A 25,380-nucleotide genomic window follows, 5' to 3' on the forward strand; every position below is an offset into this window, starting at 1 on the left:
GCACCCAGGAGGGCTCCTCCAGAAGGTGAGACACGGGCACTGAACCCAGCCCTTTACACAAGAGCTGAGTCCACCGAGGGAGGGGCCAGCCCCCTCCCCGCGTCTGCATCCCCATGGCCACCCCAGGTGGAGAGGGCTGACTGTGGTGCCCCCGCGGATGCTCTGACGATCACCTCAGGCCACGGGGGTGACAGTGACTTAGACCTGTGTGCACATGAGTGGGACAGCCAGGCCTAGCTGGAGAACATGCACACACACACGTTCACCCACATACATGTGCACTCACACGCTGACAGTTCAGGGGGTGGACACTGACTCCAGGCCCAGCTGACCTGGGCAGGGCGCTGTTGTGACATCTGCAGCCACCCCACGATGTCACCGGTGCCAAGTGCCCAGCATGTGTGGAGCAGTTGGGGGACACAGTGGGTGTCCGAGAGGGGCTCTGCATCCAAAGGCGAGAGGTGGGTCTCAGCACAGCTGCCCTCCCCCATGGTATGGCGACGGTCACTACCAGGTGGCCTGCGCTGGCCTCCATGTGGCTGCCAAGGGTCATCCCTGAGCACTCAGCGGGTGCCCGTTCCACGCGGACTGTGCAAACGACTGTCTCATTCACCTCATGGCAACCCCATGGGGTGGATACGAACGCACGCATTTGACAGGTGAGACATCCGAGGTCAGCGGGGAGGAGACAGACCCGACCTGGGCCGTGCTCTCCGGCCCTGCCCTGCGCTGGACCCAACCTAACCTCTGCAGCCTCCCTGCCCTGGACACAAATCTGGCTGAGACCCCAGACCCTGATGGGGCAGAGCCTGGCACTGCAAGAGCCACCAGGATGGGCCCCCTGGGTGGGGGCAGAGGGTGGTCCTCAGTCCAGGTTTTTGCCAGAAGATGGGTCCCTGCAGGAGGGGGTCTCAGCAGCTCAGACTTCACATGCAGTCACTGCTGCTTGCTGGGGGACGGCCAGACACGGAGCCCTCTGTTCTCCAGCAGTTGTGGACAATGAGAGATCCGTGGATTTGTGGGTCAGGGTGCAGGGACGGGCTCTCGCTACACAGCCCTCCCACAGTCTTGTTCTCTGGGATTGGCAATTTGCAGGGGCGTCCCCAGCATCAGACCGGGGGGGCTACACAGGGACCCAGATCCATGGGGCCCAGCCTCCACAGGTAACCCCAGACATCAAGACCCTCCTCAAGGGGATGAGCTGGCTCTCCGCTGCCCATCAGCACAGCTCCAGAATGCCAGGGGTCCGCTCCCACATGGGGGCCTGGTCCTCCCACACACTGGCCTGGCTGGGCTGTCCCCGAGGCCAAGGCCTAGTGGCATGAGGGGGCTTCCGTGGAGCCCAGGGCAGTGGGCTGTTCTCTGGAGTCCCCAGGACCCTGGCTGTGGCTGGCCTGTCCCCAGATCAGGACAGACCTCAGGTTGTCCAGTGGTTCCCGTGCTGGAACTCCTGTCGAAGCCACCCAGGGACCTGGTGCTTTCCACAGTTCAGCATGGAGCAGCGGTACTGGGCCCTGTCCCCTCCGCGTCTGTCCTGGATACCCCAGGACCACAGCACGGGTCAAGCCCTGCAACCCCAGTGGGGACCTGACACCAGGCCCTGCCCAGCCCCATAATGACCAAGAGGCAGGTCCAGAGACACCCCCTGCACAGGGTCACCTGCATCTGACCCCCTCCGCAGGCAGTGACCAGCACGGTGTGGAAGGAGTCAGGGCGGTACCTGGCAGCCCCAAAGGGCTCCTGGCCTCAGGAAGTCTGTATCGATGGGGAAGCTGGTCACTTGGAGGCTGCTGGAGAGAAGGGCAAGTGTGGCATCCCCTGGACAGAAGGGTGAGTGTGGCATCCCTGCAGCCCTGGCCGGCCAGCAGCACGCCCTGCAGTCTCTTGCCCAACCTCTGCGACAGGGACCCCTGACAGGGCACAAGTCCTCATCCCAGAGGGGCCTGGCCCAGCCTCAACCCGAGCCCTGGGAGGGGAGGGGCACCAGGGGTGCCGTGGGCCTCCAGCAGCAGCCAGAATGACCACATGGTGACTGAGCACTCTGTAGCTGTGGCCAGACCTAGAACTTGGCCCAAGGCAGGGCAAACCCCTTGGAGCAGAGTGGATGGCTGAGCCTGTGCGTACCCAGCAAGGCCGAACCAGTGACGCTACCAGGCTCCAAGAGCAGCCAGCCATGAGGCAGGGATGGGGGAGGGTGGGGCGAGGGCAGGGGTGGGGCGAGGGCAGGGCAAGGGCAGGGGCGGGGGAGGGCGGGGCGAGAGCAGGCGGACCAGCTGCCAACCTCGTCCACTCCAGGAGGCATGGATGGCCAGGCTCCCACGCCCTAGTGGCTGCCACCCCACCACCAATAAGGCAGAGGCCTGAGGCCAGTCGGTGCTGGAGCCCTAATTCCAAGGTCCACAGACTGCTCCAGGCCAGAGAGATGAAGAAAACTGGGCATGTGAAGGCCCAGGAGGCAGAGTCCCTATATGTCTGCCATTCTTGGCAAGTGCATTTCACCATGGGAAAAAGTCAGGAAAAGCGATGCCTCTCACCGCCAAGAAGGCTCCCAGGTAGAGACCAGAGCCGCCGGCACAGATTCCCAACCCCTAAAATCACCTCCCTCTGGAGGACCGTGATGCCCTCCTAGTTGGTAGCAGCACAGTAAGCTCTCCTTATGATCTGCCTGCTTGTCCAAAGCTCTCTGCCGGAATCCATGGACACTCTGGGGCAGGCAGGAGGAGACAGCAGCACAGCCCAGACCCCTGACCAGCCTCTCCCAACCTCCCCCTCCCAAAGGCTGTGGACAGCCCAAGGCTGGACAGGCCCGAGGTTCTGACATACCTCACGCCAGACCACACGTGCACCGTGTCCCACCCTCAGCCAAAATCCAAGGTCAAGACCATCCAATAATTTACTGCGATCCCATATGCGCCTGACAAGGGCCCACAGAGGCCTGGGAGGGGAGCGAAGGGCTGGGGTTCTGGTGGCATCTGGGATGCTCAAGACAGTCTGTGCAAAGCATCCCTGGGAGGGTCTGTGGTCACTTCGGCCCATGGTCCCTGGGTGGCTGGGCTCCAGCAGCCCTTCCTTCCTTCCTTGCTTCCGTCCTTCCTTCCTCCTCCTTCCGTCTGCACCTCCTCGCTGCATCCGGTACCTCCATGTCCTGAGCTTGTGCTGGGCGGGGCACAAAAGAGGCTGCTGATTGCAGGCGAGGAGACCGGCAGGGGTGGGGAGCCCGGGGTCATCCGGTGGGCGTGGCGGCCGCCCTGGGAGCCCCCCTCACCTGCGTCAGGAGAGCACACACTTGCAGCTCATGCAGCCGGGGCCACTCTCATCAGGAGGGTTCAGCTTCCGCAGCTTATGCTGCCGAATCTCACGCACCAATGTGTAGAAGGCATCCTCCACTCCCTGGCAAAGGAGGAATGGGATCAAGAGGGACAGGCCTGTGGCCCCCTGCCTGGGTGAGGGGCTCCCTGCTGTGCGATCAAGCCGTGCCTGGCCCAAGGCTCCCGACTCCACCAGCCACTTCCCCAGGCCCACCACACACAGGAAGCTGGGCTCTGGTCATCTTGAAGAGCCCAGGGCCACCCGCACCACGCTACAGCAGCCCCTCAAAGGTTAGGGTGGCCCAGGACCCTCCTGAACTCCAGATCTGGCCAGGGTTTGACTACCCTGCACCCAGCTCTCATCTGAGCTATGGCCAGTGTCCCCGGCAGCCTCACTAAGACTCAGAACCAACATGTGCCCATGGGACACTCTGGGGACAAAAGGGGCTGGGCCCCAGGGTCACCGCTCCGGCCTGGCTCAGGGCAGCTCTCCCCAAGGACCTCCGCTTTCCCCGGAGCTGTGTCGGCCCAGGACTGCAGGGCGTGAGCCCAGACCCCGGCCCTTGCCTCCCTCACTGCCCTGCCGTCCCGGGAGACTTACAGCGCGAGGGGCCGCTGGGTCACATGGGTCCCGGGGGGTCCCAGAGGGTCCCGGAGCTGGAGCCAGAGCCAGAGCGGCTGCCCTGTGTCAAGGGAGAGGGGTGAGTGAGTGCTGCTCCCTGGCTGGGGCGGGGCGGGGCGAGTCCCTGGCTAGCTGTGGGCTGCAGAGCTGCCTCACCTGTCGCGTCTTGGCTGAGGTCTCGATGTAGGGGATACCATAGCTTCGGGCGAGGTCCTGAGCCTGCCGAGACTCCACAGTGCGTGCAGCCAGGTCACACTTGTTCCCCACCAGCACCATGGGCACGTCGTCTGAGTCCTTCACCCGCTTGATCTGCTCCCTGGGAGGAAAAGTGAGAGCTGGCTATAGGGGCTGCAGGCACGACTGCATCCAGGACATGCACAGAGAGGACAGGAGGCCCCTGTGTGGGCACAGCCGGCCTGACCCCACTTGTGCCTCATGGGCTCCCGGGCCAGCCTCATGGGGTTCACCTGTACTGGTGGATGTCCTCAAAGGACTTGGTGTTGTTGATGGCAAACACACACAGGAAGCCTTCCCCCGTGCGCATGTACTGGTCCCGCATGGCACTGTACTCCTCTTGGCCGGCCGTGTCCAGGATGTCCAATAGGCACGTCTCCCCATCAATGACCACCTGCTTCCGGTAGGAGTCCTGCAGGAGGACAGAGCTCAGGGACCCCCTCAGGACCCTCCATGTGGGGAGTTCACAATGCCAGCCTCTCCCTGGTACCTCTCATGCCCCTCTCATGCCCCCTCTCCTGGGGTGCTGAGACGAGGGGCTCCCCTCTGGAGGAAGCAGGAGACAGGCCCAGAGCACCATGCAGGGCCAGGGGCCGCAGCCACCCCTACTGGCTGTGTCCTGGGCTCGCCCACAGCAGCTGCCAGGACCTGGACTGCGGCGCCAGGCTCACCTCTATCGTGGGGTCGTATTCGTCCACGAAGTGGTTCTGGATCAGCTGGATGGTCAGCGCACTCTTGCCCACACCGCCGGCGCCCACCACCACGAGCTTATATTCCGTCATTGCTCCTCAGGGGCCTGCGGCCCGGGGTCCTACAGGGTCTCCTGCCCCACCTGCCAAGGACGGCCCTGCTCAGCCAGGCCCAGGCCCCATAGGGCAGCTGCTGGCAGAGCCATCTGAAGAGCAAACCCATAGCGTGCCCTGGGTCCCAACGCCAGGCAGCAAGGACTGCAGCGTGCCTACCTGTGCAGCTGCAAACCAGCGCGGGGGAGGGCTGTCGCCTCGCCCCCACTTGCTGTTAAGGACCCAGTGAGGGGAAAAGGGAGCCAGCCTCCAAAGGCAGGGCTAACAGCTGAGCGCTCTCAACCAAATTAGAAGCTGCTGGGTCGGCAGAAAGACTAAAGGGAGGCGCCCGAGGGCTGAGGTTACCGTCCTCCTAAACAGGTCTGGCCACGGCGGAGCGCGCTACGGCGTGCCCGGGCAGGCCAGTGCCAGCCTGCAGGCCCCGTGGCGCTGGTGCCTCCGACAAGTATTTGCTGAGCGCCTACTGCGTGCTAGGCGCCGCTGAGGGGAGGGCAGACCCGGGCAGCGCCCCGCGCCCCCGGCGGGGAACCGGGGGCATCTTTCAGCCACAGAAAGCTGGAGAAGACAGAGGGGCTCCTGGGAAGCAGGGGCTGAGCCACAGGAAGGGGCGGAGAGGCGGCGCGGGAGACCCGGAGAGGTGAAAGGCCCTGGGGCTGAGGCCCCCGGCCTGGTCCGCGACCTGTGATGCTGAATCGGGGGTGCCCGGGCGTGCTGTGGCCGCGGCCGCCTCCGCCCAGACGCGCCTGGTTATGAGGGCGCCGGGCCCGAGGCTCCCGGGGACGCTGGCGTGAGGACCGTGCCCAGCGCGAGGCCACGGGCGGGGCCCGGATTCCCGCAGGCCCCAGGGACTAAGGGGCCTCAGCCCGCCCCCGCCAGCCGCAGCCCCCGACGCCCGCTCACCTGTGCCCGGGGGCCCCGCCCGGCCCGGCCCCACCCACCCACGCACTACCGCCGCCGCTGCTGCAGCTCACGCCCGCCGGCCCCGCGCCCCCGGCCCGCGCCGCGCGTATGGCTGCCGCCTGGGGGCGGGGAGGGCGCGCGGCCCGGCCGACCCCGGCCCGCACTCACCGCTCACTGGCGCGACTGCCCCCGGGGCCGGGGCCGAGGCCGGGGCGGGGCGGGGGCGGGGGCGCGCGGTTCTCCCCGCGCATGGGCTCCGTCCGCGGCGGGTGCGGCTGGGGCTGCAGGCGCAGGGAGCGGGCGGCGGAGACTCGGCCGGGCCCGCGCCCGCCCCACCCCGCGCCCGTCCGTCAGCCCGGCGCGACCTACCATTGGCCGCGCTCCACCAGGCCCCGCCCCGCCCCGGTTGGCTGAGCGGCCCGTCTGTCAGGAGCCGCGGTCGGGCAGGGCTTCCGGGAGCGGGAGGCGGAGCCAGAAGGGCCGCGGCCTCGCGGGGTTGGGCTCGGCCGGCGAGTGGAGGCAAGCTCGGGGTTGCTAGAGGAGGGCGAGGGAGCAGGTGTCTGGGGGCCTGGGGGGGCATATCCGAGCAGGGCCGTGGACTCTCCCGGGAACAGGCCGGCGAGAGAACTCGACTCAGCGGCGTCCGTGCACTCGAGGCCCTCCCTGCGCCGGCAGCGCGGCGGCGCCGCCCACCGTGGAGGTCCCGGGGCTCTGGGCTGAGGAAAGGCTGGGATCCGCCGGGACCAAGGCGGGCCTCTCGGAGCTGGGGGCCCCTGGGTGGCCGCGGGGTCCGGTTGCCCGGCTCCCCTTCCGCGCAGGTGGAGTGGCCCCGCACCCGGACGGTGCGCACCCCGCCTCCCCCGCGCACCCCACTTACCACACGCACCCCAGCTCCCCTACTCTCACCTCAGCCCACCCCGAGGACGCCTTGCAGCCCTGGTGGGGTTCCGGGCGGCGGGCGCAGCCGTGCGCCCTGGGGCCAGGCGTGAGAACGCCCCCTCCACTTCTCTTTCTTGGGCCTGCGTGGCAGGCGACCCTGCCCGCTCAGTGCCCCCAGACTTGAGGTTCCAACCATGCAGAAGCTCAGCGTGGTGCAGTTAAACGGTACCCACAGGTTGCCACAGGAGAGCGAAGTGCCCAGGGCTCACCCCAAGCACAAAGACCACATCCTAGCTCTTTCAAACCCAAAAAGACGTGTTTTTTTTTTTTTTTTTTAACATTTTTTAAAATTGCAAAGGAATCAGAAATACATCCTCATTAAAAAACAAAAGGGGCCGGCCGCGGTGGCTCACGCCTATAATCCCAGCACTTTGGGAGGCCTAGGCGGGTGGATTACTTGAGGTCAGGAGTTCAAGACCAGCCTGGCCAACATGATGAAATCCCGTCTCTACTAAAAATGCAAAAAATTAGTCGGCTGCAGTGGCGCGAGCCTGTAGGCCCCACTACTTAGGAGGCTGAGGCAGGAGAATCGCTGGAACCCGGGTGGCGAATATTTCGGTTAGCCGAGATCGCACCACTACACTAGGGCCTGGGCAACAGAGCGCAACTTCGTCTCCAAAGAAAGGCGTTTTTTTTAAAAAAAAAAAAAAAAAAGGCGTTTTACGGTCAGGCAAACCCTGCCTCTGCCCAGCCCAGTGCCCGCCCCACCGCCACGGCCTCCTGCGCCGGTCGCCGCTGACCCGGGGCTCCACCCACGTGCGGTCCCGGGGGTCCCGCCTGCCGCCCGTCCACCGCGCGGTCGCAGTCAGAGCCCGGCTTGGGGCGGACGCGCATAAACGCAGGTGAGAGGCGGCGACTGAACGGCGGGCGGCGGCGTGTCCCACTGGCCGGGCACTCGGGCGCGCTCCGGCATCCGGTCTGTGTTTCCGGGTCCTCGGGGGCGCTTGCCCCGGTGCTTCCTTTTGCTGTCGGCCTCACTTCCAATCGAAGGTCAAGGCGTCGGGCCTCGACCCCAGGGGCGACCCTTCCACATGGGAAAGGTGGGCGCGAGCCTCCAGCAGAGACCGCCTTTGCCGGCCCCGCGTGGGAAGCGCCGGGATCGCGAGGAAACGCGACACGTGCACCGCGACGGCCCGGGCACGGAGCCGCAGGGAGCTGGCACCTGACGCGCCTGCGCCCACCCGACTTGGTGGCGCGTCACCTCCCCCGGGATCTCCCACCCAAGTGCCAACTCACGTGGCCCCGCCCTAGCTACCGTTGCTAAGGGGCGTGGCTCAGCCCCTAAGAACCCGAGCCTCCTGCGGCTTATAAATATTTGCGTATTCAAATGAGGACCCGCCCACGTTGCCATGGGGCCCAGGCCGCAAGCCCGCAGCCGGAAGAACAGCCTGGAGTAGGAGACAGCGCCTGGCGGCGGAGGGCGCCCAGGGCCGAGCTGCCAGGGCCAGACACCTGGGCTGAGCCCTCAGGTGAGAGCCGAGCGCACCCTTGGGGTGGGAGCCACAGGCCTGGCCGTATGCCTGGTGGCAGGAGGGAGCCTGCGCCGAGGCGAGGGTGCGGGGACTAAGCAGCACAGCCAACAGGGACCCAGTGACGGCCCCGCACGTCAGATCTGGTCCCCTGGGGACCCTTGCCTCCACCACCCCCTGGCCCTGCACTGAAGGGGCTCCCTGTCAGGAGGCAGGAGGGGCCCCAAGCCTTGCCCTTGAGGGAGATGCAGAGGCAAGGACCCAGGGTGCTCGGAGTTCCAGGGTGGGGCTCAGCAGGGGAGCGGGCTCTGCCCTCCCAGCGTCCATGGTGAAGGGGCAAGGGCTGCAGGGGACCAGAGGTGATGAGCTAGCCACCAGGGAATGGCACTAGCTGGGGTGTGGAGACAGAGAATTCCCCCAGTTTCCAATTTGGGGAGCATGGGGGCTCGCAGAGGGGACACAGGGTAGGAGCAGGACTGCGAAGTGTGCGGATGGGTTCAGGCCTGGGTGAGAACACCAGGAGCAGTGTCTGAGGTGGGAGTCCAGTGCGGGCTTTGGACTCCACAGCCTCCAACCCCTGGTCCTTGCACCCCTAGACCTTGGGGCTCAGACCAGCCTGATACTCGGGCTCTTGGGCACAGAGGAGACAAGAGTGGCTGACTCAGCCCTTAGTGCCACCCATAGATGTCCTGGGGCTGCGCATGACCCGGCCAGCTCACGCACTCCATGAGGCTCGAGACTGGCAGGCCTGGGATGGAGGTGGCCAGAGTCTTTGGGGGAACGCAGTGGTGGGGTCCTGCTGTGAGGCCTGGGGCCTTCCACTGTCTGGAGAAAAGCAGGCAGTGGGGGAGATTCTGGCTGGAAACTCCATGAGACTCTATTTTGAGCTTACCTTCTTTGATTCTTGGTGCATGGTCACCTTCCAGACCAGGCCACTGAGGCACCCGGAGCCTGAGCCGCTGCCCTGCTTCAACACTCCTGCCCACCACCTCTGTCAACGGCCGGCCAACTCGCCTGGCGCAGGGGCAGCTGTAGACAGGATGGAGAGGATACATCTTCAATGTCCATACGTGGTCAACAGATGAAAGCCACGGCCAGAAAGTTCTAAGTGGCTACATGTGCATCTGCCTGTTCACGGATTCCTTCGACAAATATTTGAGCGTCCCCTCCTGCGGCTGTGGATAGCAGAGGAGCACCCAGGCCACGTGCAGGCCACGTGCAGGCCACGTGCAGCCCACAGCGCTGGGGCGAGGCAGACCCTCAACAGAACACATAGTAAGACACACAGGGCTCCAAAGGGAATTTGTCTCATTAGGAAGATAAATCTGGGAAGGCTGGGTGGGGAGAGGCTGGGTGAGGAGTGCTGTCATCCAGACTGAAGACAGAGGAAGGTGGTCAGGGAGGAGGATGCTGGACACTCCAAGCACACTTCTCACTGCACCCCTGGAGCTCGTGGTTCCAGGGTCTGCGGCCGAGGCAGATGTCTGCCTTTTTTTTTGTTTTGTTTTGGTTTTTTTTTTTTTTTTTTTTTTGAGACGGAGTCTCGCTCTGTCACCTAGGCTGGAGTGCAGTGGCCGGATCTCGGCTCACGGCAAGCTCTGCCTCCTGGGTTCACTCCATTCTCCTGCCTCAGCCTCCCAAGTAGCCGGGACTATAGGCGCCGCCACCACGCCCTGCTAATTTTTTGTATTTTTAGTACAGTCGGGGTTTCACCGTGTTAGCCAGGATGGTCTCCATCTCCTGACCTTGTGATCCGCCCATCTCAGCTTCCCAGAGTGCTGGGATTACAGGCGTGAACCACTGCGCCCTGCCAGACGTCTGCATCTTTAAGGGGCAACACTAGGTAAGCCTGGTGCAGGTGGTCGAGGGATACACTGGGTTTAGAAAGAACAGGGTACAGGAGAGGGACACACTGGGCCAACACCCTCAGAGGCCTGGAGAGGGGCTCAGGAAGAACGGGGTGCAAGAGAGGACCCCTGTGGAGAAGGAGGGAAGTGGGATTTGGAATAGCAGCAGGCGTCGCATTGGGGAACCCAGAGGTACTCTAGCATCGGTCACACACCTGACTCTGTCTTCCTCCTTGCCAGCTGGGCCCGTGGATGGTCAGGTCTTGGGCTGACCTGCTCACCTCTGGGTGCTGTGACCTCAGCCCAGCCCATTCCAGGTTCCCCCAGGCACAGTAACCTGGCCAGGAAGTCACCCTGACTCTTGCAGGTACTGCCTGAGGGCACGTGCCGCCTCCTTGCCTGGATGTTTGACCCACAGCAGAAGAAAGCAGCTGCCTGCAGGAGAAGGGGTTTGGCTGGCACAGGGGTGGGGTAGGGGAAGGCCCAGGACCCCAGGCTCAGAGACCGTCAGGTGGAGAAGGACCCATAGCCCACCGCTTGAGGCAGCCCCGGGAGCCCCATAGCCACAGGCAGCTGGCCTGGCACCATCAGGCTCACAGCCCTCAGGGTCCTCAGGTGGGGAGGCCTGGAGCCAGCACTCCCTGCATGGACCCTGAGGATGGGCAGAAACATAGGGAGGGCGTCCTACGGAGCAGAGGGGGTCGAGCCAAGGCTCGGGGAGGGGAGCGTGAGGCCCTCCAGGCTGAAACTAAGCAGACTAGGGCTCCATGAGGCCCAGTCAAGCTAGGAGCCTTCTCTAGGCTCGGGGTGGGGGTGGGTGCCAAGGGCTTGCTGTGTGTGTGGGCGGGCGCAGGGGGTTGAGGGCTGTGCCAGGGTCTCAGCCGGGCTACAGAGGAGGAGGAGCAACAGCATGGAGCTTTGCGCTCTGCCTCTGTCAGCAGGTTACATGTGAATGGACCCAGGCTGGGACAGATCCCGTGGGCCTCGGCCGAGCACCTCCAGCTTCCGGGTGCGGGAGCTGAGCTGGCAAGGCCTGCACAACCCCTGCCCACAGAGCAAGGGCCCTGGCAGCCAGAGGGACAGCCTTGGAGAGCAGCTGGTGGAAGAGTACCTGTCCCCTGCCCGACTGGTGAGTGTGGGCGCTGGGGGCTGTGGCCACAGAGGCCTGCGTGGGATGACATCCCAGGGCTCCTTTCTGCTGATGGTCCAGCCTGCCCTCTGTCCCCCTCTTGCTGGTCTTGCCTGCTGATGGTTGGCCTCAGCCTGGCCCCTGCAGCTGGGTCCACTCCGCCCACTCTGCCCTTGGGACCCCTACCAGACCCCAAAACACCAGCAACACCAGGTGCTCGGTGACACAGATGTCCCCAGGTATTTGGGTCACAGACGGGACTGAGCCAGGCCAGAACCCACAAGTAGGGGCTGAGCGTCCATTATCCTCCAACCAAAGAGGGGGTCGGTCCTTCACTCAAGCGGGAGACCAGATGGCTCAAAGCTCGGGGCAGGGCCAGGCACGGTCCGGGCTCTGGGTGCTGGGTGTGATGTGTCTGCCCTGGGAGTCTCTTTGGAGATGGGCAGCCCCCAGGGCAGGTCCTTCTCTGGCAGTGGCCCTCCAGCCAAGTGCAGCGCAAGCTCTGCTCATGTCACGTCCACTTCCATCCCACCACCCAGACCAGGGCCAACATGGCCAAGGCAGGGAAAGGTCAGTGCCTGCTCCAGCGGGAGCCCCAGAGTCCTGCAGCCAGAAGCAAGGATGGAACTAAAGTGGGGAGAGCCAGGATCGGCACTGACTCCCGGTTGGTTTCTACAGCAGGCCCTGGCCCGGGTGGATGACCTTCGGCTGGTGAGGGTGCTGGAGATGTGTGTGGACACCCGTGAGGGCAGCCTGGGGAACTTTGGTGAGCCTCATCCCACCCCGCCATGGCCACAGCCACAGCCATGGCCAGGCCTCTCCGTAAACAACGCACATTTCCCGGTTATGACGACAAAGCTGTCCTCACTTCTCGGGCCGCCTATCGGCTTCCTTAGGGTTGGTCTCTGACCTGAGGTCTGTGTCAGGTACAGGCAGAGGGCAATGTACTCAGCACCCCGCACACCACGCCAGTACCCCCAGCACGCTTAGTACCCCACACACCCATGCCAGTACCCCAGCATGCTCAGTACCCCACATACCCATGCCAGTACCCCAGCATGCTCAGTACTCCACACACCCACACAGTACCCCCAGCATGCTCAGTACCCCACACACCCATGCCAGTACCCCAGCACGCTCAGTACTCCACACACCCACGCAGTACCCCCAGCATGCTCAGTATCCCACACACCCATGCCAGTACCCCAGCATGCTCAGTACTCCACACACCCACACCAGTACCCCCAGCACACTCAGTACTCCCATACCCATGCCAGTACCCCCAGCATGCTCAGTACTCCACATACCCACGCCAGTACCCCCAGCATACACTCCACACAGCCACACCAGCATCACAGAGGAGCAGAGGACAAAATGGTGCCGAGTGCCACATGGCATCTCCTGAAACTCATCTTGAAATAATCTCAGCCAGGCACAGGGGCCACACCTGTGATCCCAGCACCGTGGGAGGCCAAGGCAGACGGATCACTTGAGCCCAGGAGTTTGAGATCAGCCTGGGCAACATAGCAAGACTCCTGTCTCTAAAAATAAAAAATTAGACAGGCATGGTGGCACCTGTAGTCACAGCTACTCAGAAGGCAGGGAGGTCAAGCTGCAGCGAGCTGAGATTGCACCGCTGCACTCCAGACTGGGCGACAGAGCAAGACCCTGTCGCAAAAAAAAAAAAGGAAAAAAAAAAAACACTCCCTCCCCACCCCCACCAGGTTTCTTCTCCTTCGCCGTGTTCACAGTGCTGCTCACCCCTGCTCCCTCCCGTGTGTGCACAGCACATCAGACCGCTGTTCTTTTTCCTGAACTAGTTGACAGTTGCACATGCAACGCCCCTTTATCTACTGACACTCCAGTGTGTATTTCCTGAGAGGGAGGACATTCTCTCAAATGCAGTACAATGGCCAAAGTCAGGAATTACACCTGTATATGAATCTCAGCCGTCCTGAAGACCACGTCCAAACATCACTGGCTGTCCCAACAGGCTGGAGTGCAGTGGCGCGATCTCAGCTCACTGCAACCTCTGACTCCCAGGTTCAGTTTTCTTACCTCAGTCTCCGAGTAGCTGGAATTACAGGTGTGCACCACCACGCCCAGCTAATTTGTGTATTTTTAGTAGAGACGGGGTTTCACCACGTTGGCCAAGATGGTCTCAAACTCCTGACCTCAAGTGATCCACCCAATTCAGCTTCCCAAAGTGCTGGGATTACAGGGATGGGCCACGGCGCCTGGCCTGTTTTTCGGTTTTTTTTTTTTTGGTTGTTTTTGTTTTTGAGACAGAGTCTTGCTCTGTTGCCCAGGCTGGGGTGCAGTGGCCGGATCTCAGCTCACTGCAAGCTCCGCCTCCCGGGTTTATGCCGTTCTCCTGCCTCAGCCTCCCGAATAGCTGGGACTACAGGCGCCCGCCAACTCACCCTGCAAATTTTTTGTATTTTTTAGTAGAGACAGGGTTTCACCGTGTTAGCCAGGATAGTCTCGATCTCCTGACCTCGTGATCCGCCCATCTTGGCCTCTCAAAGTGCTGGGATTACAGACTTGAGCCACCGCGCCCGGCCGGGTTTTGTTTTTTTTAAGACAGAGTCTCTCTCTTGTTGCCCAGGCTGGAGTGCAGTGGCATGATCTTGGCTCACTGCAACCTCCGCCTCTTGGATTCAAGCAATTTCTCTGCCTCAGCCTCTTGAGTAGCTGGGATTACAGGCGTGAGCCACCACGGCTGGGTAATTTTTGTATTTTTAGTAGAGATGGGGTTTCACCATGTTGGCCAGTCTGGTCTTGAACTTCTGACCTCGTGACCCACCCACCTCGGCCTCCCAAAGTGCTGGGATTCCAGGCATGAGCCACCGCGCCCAGCCCCACGGTGACCTTTAGAGCAGGGAAGGGTCTTCCCACCCAGGATCACTGGTTGTCTGCATTTCTCCGACCAACTGAGGTGAAACAGGCCCATCTCCGTTGGTCTTGTTTTCTGTTTTGCAATGGCCTGTGAGGTCCCTAACCACTGTGTGTGGCCACCCCGCGGCCATCTGCACTCACTCGAGCCCTGTCTACAGGCACGGTCTTAGAGCGCTTGTGCCCACACACTCTGCACCCCTTCTTTTATTTTATTTTGTTTTTTTTGAGATGGAGTCTTACTCTGTCACCCAGGCTGGAGTGCAGTGGTGCGATCTCAGCTCACTGCAAGCTCCGCCTCCCGGGTTCACGCCATTCTCCTGCCTCAGCCTCCCAAGTACCTGGGACTACAGGTGCCCGCCACCACGCCCGGCTGATTTTTTGTATTTTTAGTAGAGACAGGGTTTCACCGTGTTAGCCAGGATGGTCTCGATCTCCTGACCTCGTGATCCGCCCGCCTTGGCCTCCCAAAGTGCTGGGATTCCAGGCGTGAGCCACCGCCCCGGCCGCTCGGCATCTTCTCACGATGCAGGGATTCTGTCTGCCTCACAGGGGCGTGCCCCATCCTACAAAAGACTCCGAAAGCAGAGCCTTTTCCTGGGGCGGGGGCGTGCCGTGGTCTGGTCCTGTGCTGTGTGTGCGGCTGTGCATGATGGTCTGAGATGCCAGGGGAGGGGTGTGGAGGCAGCTCGGGGGTGGGGCCTAGCTGTTGAGTCAAGGGAGCACCACCCAGCCACACCAGCCTGGCCCCAGTTTTCTGAGCCAACTCTTGGAGCCCAGTGGCCTCGTGCAGTCCAGGGACAATGGTCTGAGCTTCCCTGCTGTGTGGACACCCCTCCACGCTGTGCTGCATTCAGGCCGTCTACAGATGAGGGCCGCAGAGCTATGAAGCTTTGGGGGCTCAGGGCCGCTGGGCCAGACCCTCTACCAGGCCCCATAGAATCAACAGAGCCCTTTGGTGGCCAGAGGAGCCCACAGCCCTGGAGCAGCTCCTGGGTGCCACACAACCCCTCCTGTGGTGTGGGGAGCGGCTTGTGAGGCTGGCGCACTAGCAACGAGGGGCCGGGGGGCTGATGCCTCGGGGTGAAGGAGGGTGTAGACGTGGGCAGGGGTGAGGGGCCCAGTCAACCTCCTCCTCCTGCGGCCCTACAGGAGTGCACCTGCCCATCCTGGACCAGTTGAAGCTGAACGGCAGCCACCTGGGCTCCCTCAGGTGAGCGCCTGGGTGGGGTGGGCTGGGGCCCTGCCATGAGGGTGTCCCATGGGGCAGGCCCTGCAGGGATGGCGGGAGAACTTGTTGGGAGTAGAGGGACTTGGGCTGGGACAAGGGACCCAGGGGTCTAGAGAACTCCATCCTGCTGGCTGCCTGACTCTGAGTGACCCTGTGGAGGGTGGATGGGCAGTTGGGGGGAGCCTGGGACATTCAGGCAGGTGTGAGGGGGTCTCTGAGAGGGTCTTTGTTGAAAGGACGAGGTCCTGGGCCAGCCTGACTTCTGGGGGTCCTGCCTATGCCCTGCAGCCTCTGGCTCAGCCCGGATGCACCCCCCTTGCCGCGTGACCCCTGCACATGGATCTCTTGTGTCTACAATGGGTGGGAGCCCCTGTGGCAGGTACCACCTCACGCAGAGCTGGGGCCAGGGTCAGGGCAGTCATGCCAGGTCGTGTGGCAAGCTCCCCGAAGGTGCCCCTGACCTGGGCCCAGAGCCCCCACTGTGAGGTGTCCCTGGTGAACACCCAAAGCCAACCAAGGACTGGGGGCCAGGCCCCTGCACCGCTCATTGCAGCCCAGGACTTTGGCTGCACCATGCGGCCACCAGCTTGGGGTCTGGGCAAGAACAGCAACCACTAGCCAGAACCTGCGCATAGAACCCAGACCAGATGGCAGCTGCTGGGAGAAGCTCCAGCCAGAACCTGTGCACAGAACCCGGATCGGCCCCCAACAGAAGCACCAGAAGCTCCGTGCCCCGCAGCAACTCACAGCATTCGGAGCTGAAGACCTCGGCGGCTCTCACGCCATCGGAAGGGAAAGAACGAGGCTGAAGGAACATCCAACTTTATTCTGGGGGTTTGGGCAAAGTGGGTTTTGTGAAAATGCTGCTGGTTTTATGTAGCCTGTTCCCAGCAGCATAAGGCAGGGGAATTCCAGGGAGAATTCTAGAACATTCTCCAGCTGTGTGAACTGGGCTCCAAGGGCCACATCTCGTTATTTCCAGATGAGAAACAAATATCAAAATGGGCTGGGCGCGGTGTCTCACGCCTGTAATCCAGAACTTTGGGAGGCCGAGGTGGGCAGATCACCTGAAGTCAGTAGTTCAAGACCAGCCTGGCCAACATAGAGAAATCCCATCTCTACTAAAATACAAAATTAGCTGTACATGGTGGAGCAGCCTGTAATCCCAGCTACTCAGGAGGCTGAGGCAGGAGAATCGCTTGAACCTGGGAGGCGGATGCTGCAGTGAGCCAAGATCGCGCCACTGCACTGCAGCGTGGGCAACAGAGCGAAACTCTGCCTCAAAAAAATAAAGTAGGCTGGGCACAGTGGCTCACGCCTGTAATCCCAGCACTGTGGGAGGCCGAGGTGGATGGATCACGAGGTCAGGAGATCAAGACCATCCTGGCTAACACAGTGAAACCCCGTCTCTACTAAAGATACAAAAAATTAGCCGGGCATGGTGACGGGCGCCTGTAGTCCCAGCTACTCGGGAGGCTGAGGCAGGAGAATGGTGTGAACCCAGGAGGTGGAGCTTGCAGTGAGCCGAGATGATGCCAGTGCACTCCAGCCTGGGTGATAGAGCGAGACTCCATCCCCCCCCCAAAAAAATAAAATAAAATAAATATCAAAAGGAATTTAATAAAATACATGAAAACCTGGAAATGGAAGAAAATTGGAAAACACTTAGGGGGAAAGACACAGTGGGCAGCCCACAGACTGGAACAGAGGGGCCTGGACATGAAGCCAGGCCTGCAGCAGGCACCAGACGACCCCACAAACGAGAAACTAGGGTGGGTTTGGAAAATGGACTTCTTAGAAACATGTCCCCCAGGCAGGCGCGGTGGCTCACGCCTGTAATCCCAACATTTTGAAAGGCTGAGGCAGGCAGATCACTTGAGGTCAGGAGTTCAAGACCTGCCTGGCTAACATAGTGAAAGCCCGTCTCTACTAAAAATACGAAAAAAAAAAAAAAAAGCCAGGCATGGTGGTATGTGCTTGTAATCCCAGCTACTCAGGAGGCAGAGGCAGGAGAATCGCTTGAACCCAGGAGACGGAGGCTGTGGTGAGCCAAGATCGCGCCACCGCACTCCAGCCTGGACGACAGAGCAAGACTTCGTCTCAAAATATATATATATATATGTGTGTGTGTGTGTGTGTATGTGTGTGTGTATATATATATATTCAGACCAGGCGCAGTGGCTCACACCTATAATCTCAGCACTTTGGGAGGCCAAGGCAGGTGGTCAGCAGTTCAAGACCAGCCTGGCCAAGATGGTGAAACCCCATCTCTACTAAAAATACAAAAATTGGCCGGGCGTGGTGGCATGTGTAATTCCAGTTACTTGGGAGGCTGAGGCAGGAGAATCGCTTGCATCCTGGAGGTGGAGGTTGCAGTGAGCCGGGATCGCGCCATTGCACTCCAGCCTGTGCGACGGAGCGAAACTGTCTGGAAAAAAAAAATATATACACACACACACACACACACACACACATATATTCAGGCTGAGCAGGGCAGCTCACGCGTGTAATCCCAGGACTTTCGGAGGTCAAGGTGGGCGGATCATAAGGTCAGGAGATCAAGACCCTCCTGGCTAACACAATGAAACCCCGTCTCTACTAAAAATACAAAAAAAAAAATTAGCCAGGTGTGGTGGCGGGTGCCTGTAGTCACAGCTACTTGGGAGGCTGAGGCAGGAGAATGGCATGAACCCGGGAGGTAGAGCTTGCAGTGAGCTGAGATCACGCCACTGCACTCCAGCCTGGGCGACAGAGCGAGACTCCGTCTCAAAAAAATAAAAAATAATAATCAGGCTAGGTGTGGTGGCTCACACCTATTCCCAGAACTTTGGGAGGCTGAGGTGGGTGGATCACCTGAGGTCAGGAGTTCGAGACCAGCCTGGCCAACATGGCAAAACCCCGTCTCTACTAAAACTACAAAAATTAGCCGGGTGCGGTGGTACATGCCTGTAATCCCAGCTACTCGGGAGGCTAAGGCAGGAGAATCACTTGAACCTGGGAAGTGGAGCTTGCAGTGAGCCGAGATCGCGCCACCGCACTCCAGCCTGGGTGACAGAGTGAGACTCCATCTAAAAAAAAAAAAAAATTCAAAGGAACTTGTCAGAAATAAAAGACTGAAAGGAAAAACAAACGGAATCGTTGGCACTGATACATATCCTAATAAAGTTACCGGCTTGAAGATAAAGGTAAAAATTTTGAGCAGCCAGGAAGAGAGATCAAGTTACCTTTTTTTCTTTGAGACAGGGTCTCACTCTGTCGCCCAGGCTGGAGTGCAGTGGTGCGACCATGGCTTACGACAGCCTCGACCTCCTGGGCTCAAGTGCTCCTCCCACCTTAGCCTCCTGAAGTGCCGGAATTACAGGCATGAACCACTGTGCCCAGCCTCAAGATTTTTGTTTTTTTCCGAGACGGAGTCTCGCTCTGTTGCCCAGGCTGGAGTGCAGTGGCACGATCTCACTGCAAGCTCCACCTCCCGGGTTCAAGCAATTCTCCTGCCTCAGCCTCCCGAGTGGCTGGGACTACGGGCACCTGCCACCAGGCCTGGCTAATGTTTTTGTATTTTTAGTAGAGACGGGGTTTCACTGTGTTAACCAGGCTGGTCTCAATCTCCTGACCTCGTGATCCACCCGCCTCGGCCTCTCAAAATGCTGGGATTACAGGCGTGAGCCACCGCGCCAGGCCTCAAGTGGTTTTTTTTGTTTGTTTGTTTGTTTTTGTTTTTTTTTTTTTGAGACGGAGTCTCGCTCTGTCACCCAGGCTGGAGTGCAGTGGCCGGATCTCAGCTCACTGCAAGCTCCGCCTCCCGGGTTCACGCCATTCTCCTGCCTCAGCCTCCCGAGTAGCTGGGACTACAGGCGCCCGCCACCTCACCCGGCTAGTTTTTTTGTATTTTTTAGTAGAGACGGGGTTTCACCGGTTTAGCCAGGATGGTCTCGATCTTCTGACCTTGTGATCCAGCCGTCTCGGCCTCCCAAAGTGCTGGGATTACAGGCTTGAGCCACCGCGCCCGGCCTAAGTGGTTTTTTTAAAGTCAGAAAAAGCAAAGTGCTCCTCAGCTGTCACCACAGTGGACACCGGAACAAAAGCTTTCGCAGTCTCCTGGGAAGCGGCGTGAACTGAGAATCCAACACCCAGCCTAATGGCTGCGTAAGCGCACAGCCAGACGTCTGTGAGTGAGTCAGAGATCAAGGGGTTTCCATTAGCCGCTCTTGAAGAAATCGCTAGACACAAATCCCAGCCAATTAAGAGCTGAGTGGAAAAGCCATTGAAGGCAGTAGGCTGAGGATAGACACTGACTCCACAGCGCCAAAGGACGGACCACCGGGAATGCACCTGGGGGGGCCACAGAAGGAAGCTGAAAACACAATGGGCGGAATGAAGCCCAGGTGAGACACAGCCTACGGGTGCTGTGAACTGGAGAGAAAGAAGATTTCCGAAGAAATCACCCAACCCTGGAGGAATCTATGACTGTTCAGGGAAAGCCTGAGAGCTCAGGTGGCCCTTTCCCAAGGAGAGGTGTGGAGACGGCATGGCGGCGTTGAAGGGACGGCCTCCTAGCCGAGAGGGGCAGGTGCAGGGTCCCTGGGGAAGTGCATGGTGTAGTCAGCGTGGCTACAGTGGGGACAGGGCGGGCCCGGCAGGAAGCAACATGTCCCTGCACACGTCAAGCCGCCCTGACCCACTGCCACCTCCAGCAGCTGGTCCCCACCAAACCTGCCAGTTCAGCACGGGGTCAGCCATCAGTGTCCAGGGGCTCAGGCTCCCAGGCAGCATTCCAGACCCTTACTCCGAATTCGAGTGCCCCAAACGCTATTGAGGGAACAATTAGAAAGAGAAATGTGATGCCTGCAGCCTGCCGTGGAAGAGGCTGAGCCACCCGCCGCGAGAGCAGCTTCCCAGGCCAGGTTCCGGGGCTTGGAGAAGGTGGGGGACATTGTACCCACACCAGAGCCAGGAGGCCAAGGCAGAGAGCCCCTTCCTCAGCCTAGAGGCCACCACAGGCAGTCACACCTGCGCCTACCCCTGGAGGCAGCCAAAGGCAGGTAGTGGCTGGGCACAGGGCTAGGCACCGTGTCACCCACCAAACCCTGCCTTCTGCAGGGACCTGGGCACGTCTCTGGGCCACCTGCGGGTGCTGTGGCTGGCTCGCTGTGGCCTCACTGACCTGGATGGCATTGCCTCTTTGCCAGCACTTAAGGTGAGTCTGGGCACCCTGGGCTGGGGAGGGCTGGGCTGGGCCCTGGCTCAGAGCCCCGGCTGAGCCCCACGCTGCCCAGGAACTCTACGCCTCCTACAACAACATCTCGGACCTGAGCCCGCTGTGCCTGCTGGAGCAATTGGAGGTGCTGGACCTGGAGGGCAACAGCGTGGAGGACCTGGGGCAGGTACGCTACTTGCAGCTGTGCCCACGCCTGACCACGCTTACCCTGGAGGGCAACCTGGTGTGCCTACAGCCGGCCCCCGGCCCCACCAACAAGGTGCGTGTCCCGGGCACCCGACCGGCATGTGCATGGCCAGGGGAGGCTCCCTGTGGCTCCAGCCCCGGGGCCTCCACTCTGGCCAGGGACTTCTGTACCCACCCGTACTCTGTGGCCTGCTCACCCTGAGTTCATCTCCTCTGTCACCGGAAGTCTGACGGCTTCCAGGACATCCTCCTGGGCCAGCCCTGCCAGATCCCACAGGGTCACCTGCCCACACGCCATGTCCCTTAACCCACGCATGCACCCGTGAGGTCCACACATAAGCCATGTGGAAACACAAAGAATCACGTGTACACGGCTGTGCACACACACCTGTGTACGCCCTGTCCAGAGCCACCTCCAGCCCCACAGGCCTCACAGACCACCCTGTGCAGTATCTCGGAGCTGTGTATGCCCTGCTCAGAGCTGGCACACCTGTGCGTGCAGGCCCTGGGGTAGCTAACCCAGCACAGGCCACGTTTGCCCTGAGCTCACAGTGCTAGCCTCATCAGCTTCTGCTTGGTGCTGCCACATGCTGGGGTCAGCGTCTACCAGTGCCCAGTGGCTGCTGCTCCGTGGGCCAGAGCCCTGAGCTGAGGGCAACTCCATGGGCCAGAGGGCATCCCTGGACGCGGCCTTGGGTCTGGAGAGTGGGGTCCTGTATCCTGAGCGGGTGAGAGCCCAGTCCCTGAAGTCCCTGGGGTCTGAGAGTGACCCAAGCCCACCTCAGCAAGGTAGGGCAGCATCACCACCTCTGGGCCCCTGCCCTGCCCCATGGTGGGTCTGGGAAAGGGAGCCAGGGAAAGAGCCGGCCTGAAGGAACCACTGGACCCAGACCTGCGCTCCCTCGTCCTCCCCCTGCAGGTGCCCAGGGGCTACAACTACAGGGCAGAGGTGAGGAAGCTCATCCCCCAGCTGCAGGTCCTGGACGAAGTGCCAGCTGCACACACAGGCCCACGGGCCCCCCCGAGGCTGAGCCAAGACTGGCTTTCAGTGAAGGAGGCCATCAAGAAGGGCAACGGCCTCCCCTGGCTGGGTACGACAGCTGCGCCCGGAGGACCCGCTGCTGAGCCCCAGCTCGCCCCATGAAGAGGCCCCCACCCCAGGCCTCTCAGAGATGGACAGCCACATCTCATGCCCTGCCCCAGCTTTGACCCCTGGTCCCCAGAGCTAGGCACACCCTGGCCCAGGCCAGGACACTGTCTCTGAGCAGCCCACAGAGGGAGAGAAGGGTCTGAAGATGAGGGCCTCTCTAGAAGGCTGCAGCGTCAGAGGCCAGCCTCAGGCCATGCAGCGTGGGAATCGGGCCCCCTGGTCTGTGGACAGAGTCTGGGGGGCGCTCCCGGGCTGACCAGCTGGCCTGAGCCTTGGTGACCTCTGCTTCTGAACCTCGGGCAGACTGTCCCCATGGAGCCCCCATCCGGAGACTCGACCCCGAGCTGTACCTGCCTGAGACGCAGCCCCGGGCCTCCAGGCCCTGGCCCTTCTCCCTGCTGGTCCATGGGGGCCCCCTGCCTGAAGGCCTGCTTTCTGAGGACCTGGCCCCAGAAGATAACACCAGCAGCCTCACCCATGGTAACTACTTGCCCCACAGCTGACCCTGCAGCCCCTCGGCCCCGAACCAGGCCCAGCCGTGCTGTCTCTTGCAGGTGCTGGCCAAGTCCTGTGTGGGAACCCCACCAAGGGCCTGCGGGAGCGTAGGCACCAGTGCCAGGTACACCCCACAGGAACCAGCCCCCCAGGGGAACCAGTGTCCAGGGTTCTGGCCCTGACAGTGCCCTACCCTGCCGCCATTCCAGAGCCAGAATCCCCAGAGCAGTCCCTTTTCCTCTCTAGGCCAGGGAGCCTGCGGAGCAGCTGCCCCAGCACATGCCAGGAGATCTGGCCGCCAGCACTTCCTCCCCAGAGCCTGACCCTGCAGACAGCTCTGACTTCCTGGCCTTGGCTGGGCTTAGGGCCTGGAGGGAACTTGGCATGCGGTGGGTGTCCCCCCAGCTCTACCACTGTGTGTGTCCTGTCCCATGGGGGGATCAGGGCTGGGGTGATCTACCTTGGCTGAGTCATCACTGGTCCCAAGGCTCATGGACCATCCCTGAGCCTCACATGTACTTGGGATCAACTCCAAGAAGGGACAGGGCTGGAGCTCCTCCTCCTCTCCCCACCCTAGCCCCCTCCCCTATAGGCACCCGGAGTCCCAACAGGAAGGGGCTGTAGCCCCCTGGGGCCCACGGAGGGTCCCTGAAGAGCAAGTGCACCAGGCAGAACCCAAGACTCCCCCCAGCCCCCCGAGCCTGGCCTCAGGTACTGAGCCTGCCCGCCTGCTCCCCAGTGCCTGGGAGTGACCCAACACCCCACCTCTGCAGGGGGCCCTTACCCCAGGTTGGCCATGTCAGCCTGGCCCTACTTCCTCAGCTGGGCTCTGAGAGGGACTGTGGCAGGGGGGCCCCCTTCTGGGGCTGGGGGGCTCATGACTGTGGGAGTCCCAACCCAAGTTCTCCCTCTCCCAAGCCATGGTCCAAGCCCTGTGACCTTGTGGGATACCCGGGCTGGACGAAAGAGGGGTTCCACAAAAGGGGGTATGAACAGAGTCCAGAGGGGTGTGGACAGAAAGAAGGAGCCACCCCAGGGTACCATGGCCAGGGGCAGTTTTCCGGGACACAGGCATGTGCCCACCAGACCAAGGCAGGGAGGGTGCTGCTGCTTCACCCCAAAGATGGCACGTGTACTCGGGGACACAGAATTAAGCCATGCAGTGCCCTTTCCGAAGGACACCAGCTTCAGTGTGACCACAGCTGCAAGGCAGAGAGGACCCTCCCTCAGCGGGCAGGCAGGCTGGGTGGGGAGCACTGTGAGCAGGGTGACCCCACAGTGGGCAGCTGACCCTCCTCTGTGCAGGAGCCTGGTCAAGGGGGCTGGGATGGGCAGGGAACAGAGCAGGCCAAGCCTCTGCCCTTCCATATGGTGGTGGGTGTCTGTGGAGGGGCAGAGGGGTCAATAGCTGGTTACTTAGTGGCCAGGAGCTGCAGGGGTGGAGGGAGGGCAGGCAGGGCAGTCAGGAGGAGGGGGAGCTGCAGTGGCCTCGAGGAAGGGTCAGGACAAAGGCATGCCAGGGCTCCAGTGGAGGCGGGTGCTGGCGGACCAGAGGCTTGGGAACTGGCCCGAGGCAGTCAGCCAGTGAGCAGACTCTCAGGGTCAGGACACAGATGACCCAGGGTCAGAGCCAGGCCTTGTGGTCTCCTTGTCAGGGACAGGACACAGATGACCCAGGGTCAGAGCCAGGCCTTCTGGTCTCCTTGTCAGGGACAGGACACAGATGACCCAGGGCCAGAACCAGGCTTTGCGGCCTCCTTGTCTGTCCCAGAAGTGGGCCTGCCCAAGCGAGTCAGGGGTCACAGGGCTGGGAACACAGAAAGTGGGGTACAGGGGTGCTGCCGCCTGTGGACCCCCAGCCTGGACCACTGCCTCGGGGCTGCAGGGCCATGGGTGGGCTGTGGCCTCCCCACCGGATGACTCCCTTCCCTGACAGCCTTTCTGATGTGCTGTCACTCTGCTTGCTTTCTAGAGCCCTCCAGGACCTCGAGCCAGCACCTGGTCCCTTCCCCTCCCAAGCACCCAAGGCCACGAGATTCTGGCAGCAGCTCCCCACGGTGGTCGACAGACCTGCAGTCCAGGGGGCGTCGGCTCCGAGCCCTGGGCAGCTGGGGGCCTGGCCTGGGTGATGGGGTGGCTGCAGTGCCTGTCCTGAGAGCCCTGGAGGTGGCCTCAGGCCTGAGCCCTCGAGCCCAGGGACATCCTGGCCCAAAGCCAGCACCAGATGCAACAGCCAGACCTCCCAGGGCAGCTGAACTCTCTCACCCCAGCCCCGTCCCCACTTAGTGTAGCCCCCACTGCCAAGCTCGCCTGTGCTGGGGCCACCACCTGCCCACGTATGTGGTCACGGAGCACAGACCATCTGGGCGGGTGTGTTGGGGGGTGGAAGGAGTGCCTGGCCGGGGAGGACCCTCTTGGTGGAGGGGAGTGGGGGACTGGAATCAGCCAGGAAGGAAGCAGAGGCTGGAACAGTTTAGGCCCACAACTGGGTTTGGCCTGGGGAGGGAGGGTCGGGCTCCCCAGCCCTTCCTTAGGGCCAGGCTTTCCCTCGGGCACGGAGGTGGGGGGACTGGTCACCAGGCAGGCCTGTCAGAGGCCTCTCCTGCTACAGTTGGGCGTGGCCGAGGGGCAGGGGCTGGAGCTGCGAGTCCAGTCTGCCACCCCCTTGCTGGCCCCAGGGTAAGAGCCACCTCCTAGGCCACTGTGGCCCAGGGTTCCAGCTGCTTGCCCGGAGGCCGCCAGGGGTGCGGCCCAGGCCTCCCGTCTCCTGGGATCTGTAGGACTCCCGCGCCGCGATAGGGCGGCCTGTTCCCTCCTCTTGGCGCAGGACGCCCCGAACCCAAGCGCAACATTTTCAACTCTCAGGTGTACAGAAATGCGGTTTACTTTGTAGGCCACGTTGGTTCAATAAATGATGCAGCGGACACAGCCCGCCCAGCCCCCGAGCCCGCCCG

The 25,380-nt window shown here is 61.8% G+C and overlaps 2 protein-coding genes across 14 annotated transcripts; one reads left to right on the plus strand and one right to left on the minus strand.

Moving 5' to 3' along the window:
• Positions 1-2,875: 2,875 nt before the first annotated feature.
• On the minus strand, positions 2,876-6,190 carry HRAS (HRas proto-oncogene, GTPase). Of its 4 annotated transcripts, XR_005240524.2 has the most exons (7): positions 6,036-6,190; positions 4,836-4,996; positions 4,398-4,576; positions 4,087-4,246; positions 3,910-3,991; positions 3,266-3,390; positions 2,876-3,156 (listed from the first exon to the last, which is right to left on the minus strand). XR_005240524.2 is itself a non-coding variant. In XM_037998753.2 (6 exons), exons 2-5 carry the CDS (start codon positions 4,944-4,946, stop codon positions 3,271-3,273), a joined length of 570 nt encoding a protein of 189 aa, XP_037854681.1. In that variant the 5' UTR covers positions 4,947-4,996; positions 6,036-6,190; the 3' UTR covers positions 2,876-3,156; positions 3,266-3,270. The 4 variants fall into 4 exon arrangements, 2 of the variants coding, with proteins under 2 accessions (XP_037854681.1, XP_072878526.1); XR_012095038.1 differs by lacking the exon at positions 6,036-6,190 and having other exon boundaries at positions 4,836-5,847; XM_037998753.2 differs by lacking the exon at positions 3,910-3,991.
• An 889-nt stretch (positions 6,191-7,079) lies between these two features.
• On the plus strand, positions 7,080-25,354 carry LRRC56 (leucine rich repeat containing 56). 10 transcript variants are annotated; one of them, XM_037998742.2, is made up of 15 exons: positions 7,080-8,275; positions 9,202-9,550; positions 9,972-10,118; positions 10,363-10,489; positions 11,061-11,251; positions 11,930-12,017; positions 15,299-15,359; positions 20,478-20,574; positions 20,654-20,854; positions 21,701-21,872; positions 22,235-22,411; positions 22,486-22,550; positions 22,673-22,815; positions 23,004-23,137; positions 24,399-25,354. In XM_037998742.2, the coding sequence occupies exons 5-15, from the start codon at positions 11,075-11,077 to the stop codon at positions 24,710-24,712; spliced, it is 1,629 nt and encodes a 542-aa protein (XP_037854670.2). In that variant the 5' UTR covers positions 7,080-8,275; positions 9,202-9,550; positions 9,972-10,118; positions 10,363-10,489; positions 11,061-11,074; the 3' UTR covers positions 24,713-25,354. The 10 variants fall into 10 exon arrangements, with proteins under 10 accessions (XP_037854670.2, XP_037854676.2, XP_037854675.2 ...); XM_037998748.2 differs by having other exon boundaries at positions 20,654-20,761; XM_037998747.2 differs by having other exon boundaries at positions 11,933-12,017.
• Positions 25,355-25,380: the final 26 nt, after the last annotated feature.

The sequence above is a fragment of the Chlorocebus sabaeus genome, chromosome 1, assembly GCF_047675955.1.
Source record: "Chlorocebus sabaeus isolate Y175 chromosome 1, mChlSab1.0.hap1, whole genome shotgun sequence".
Taxonomy (NCBI): Eukaryota; Metazoa; Chordata; class Mammalia; order Primates; family Cercopithecidae; genus Chlorocebus; species Chlorocebus sabaeus.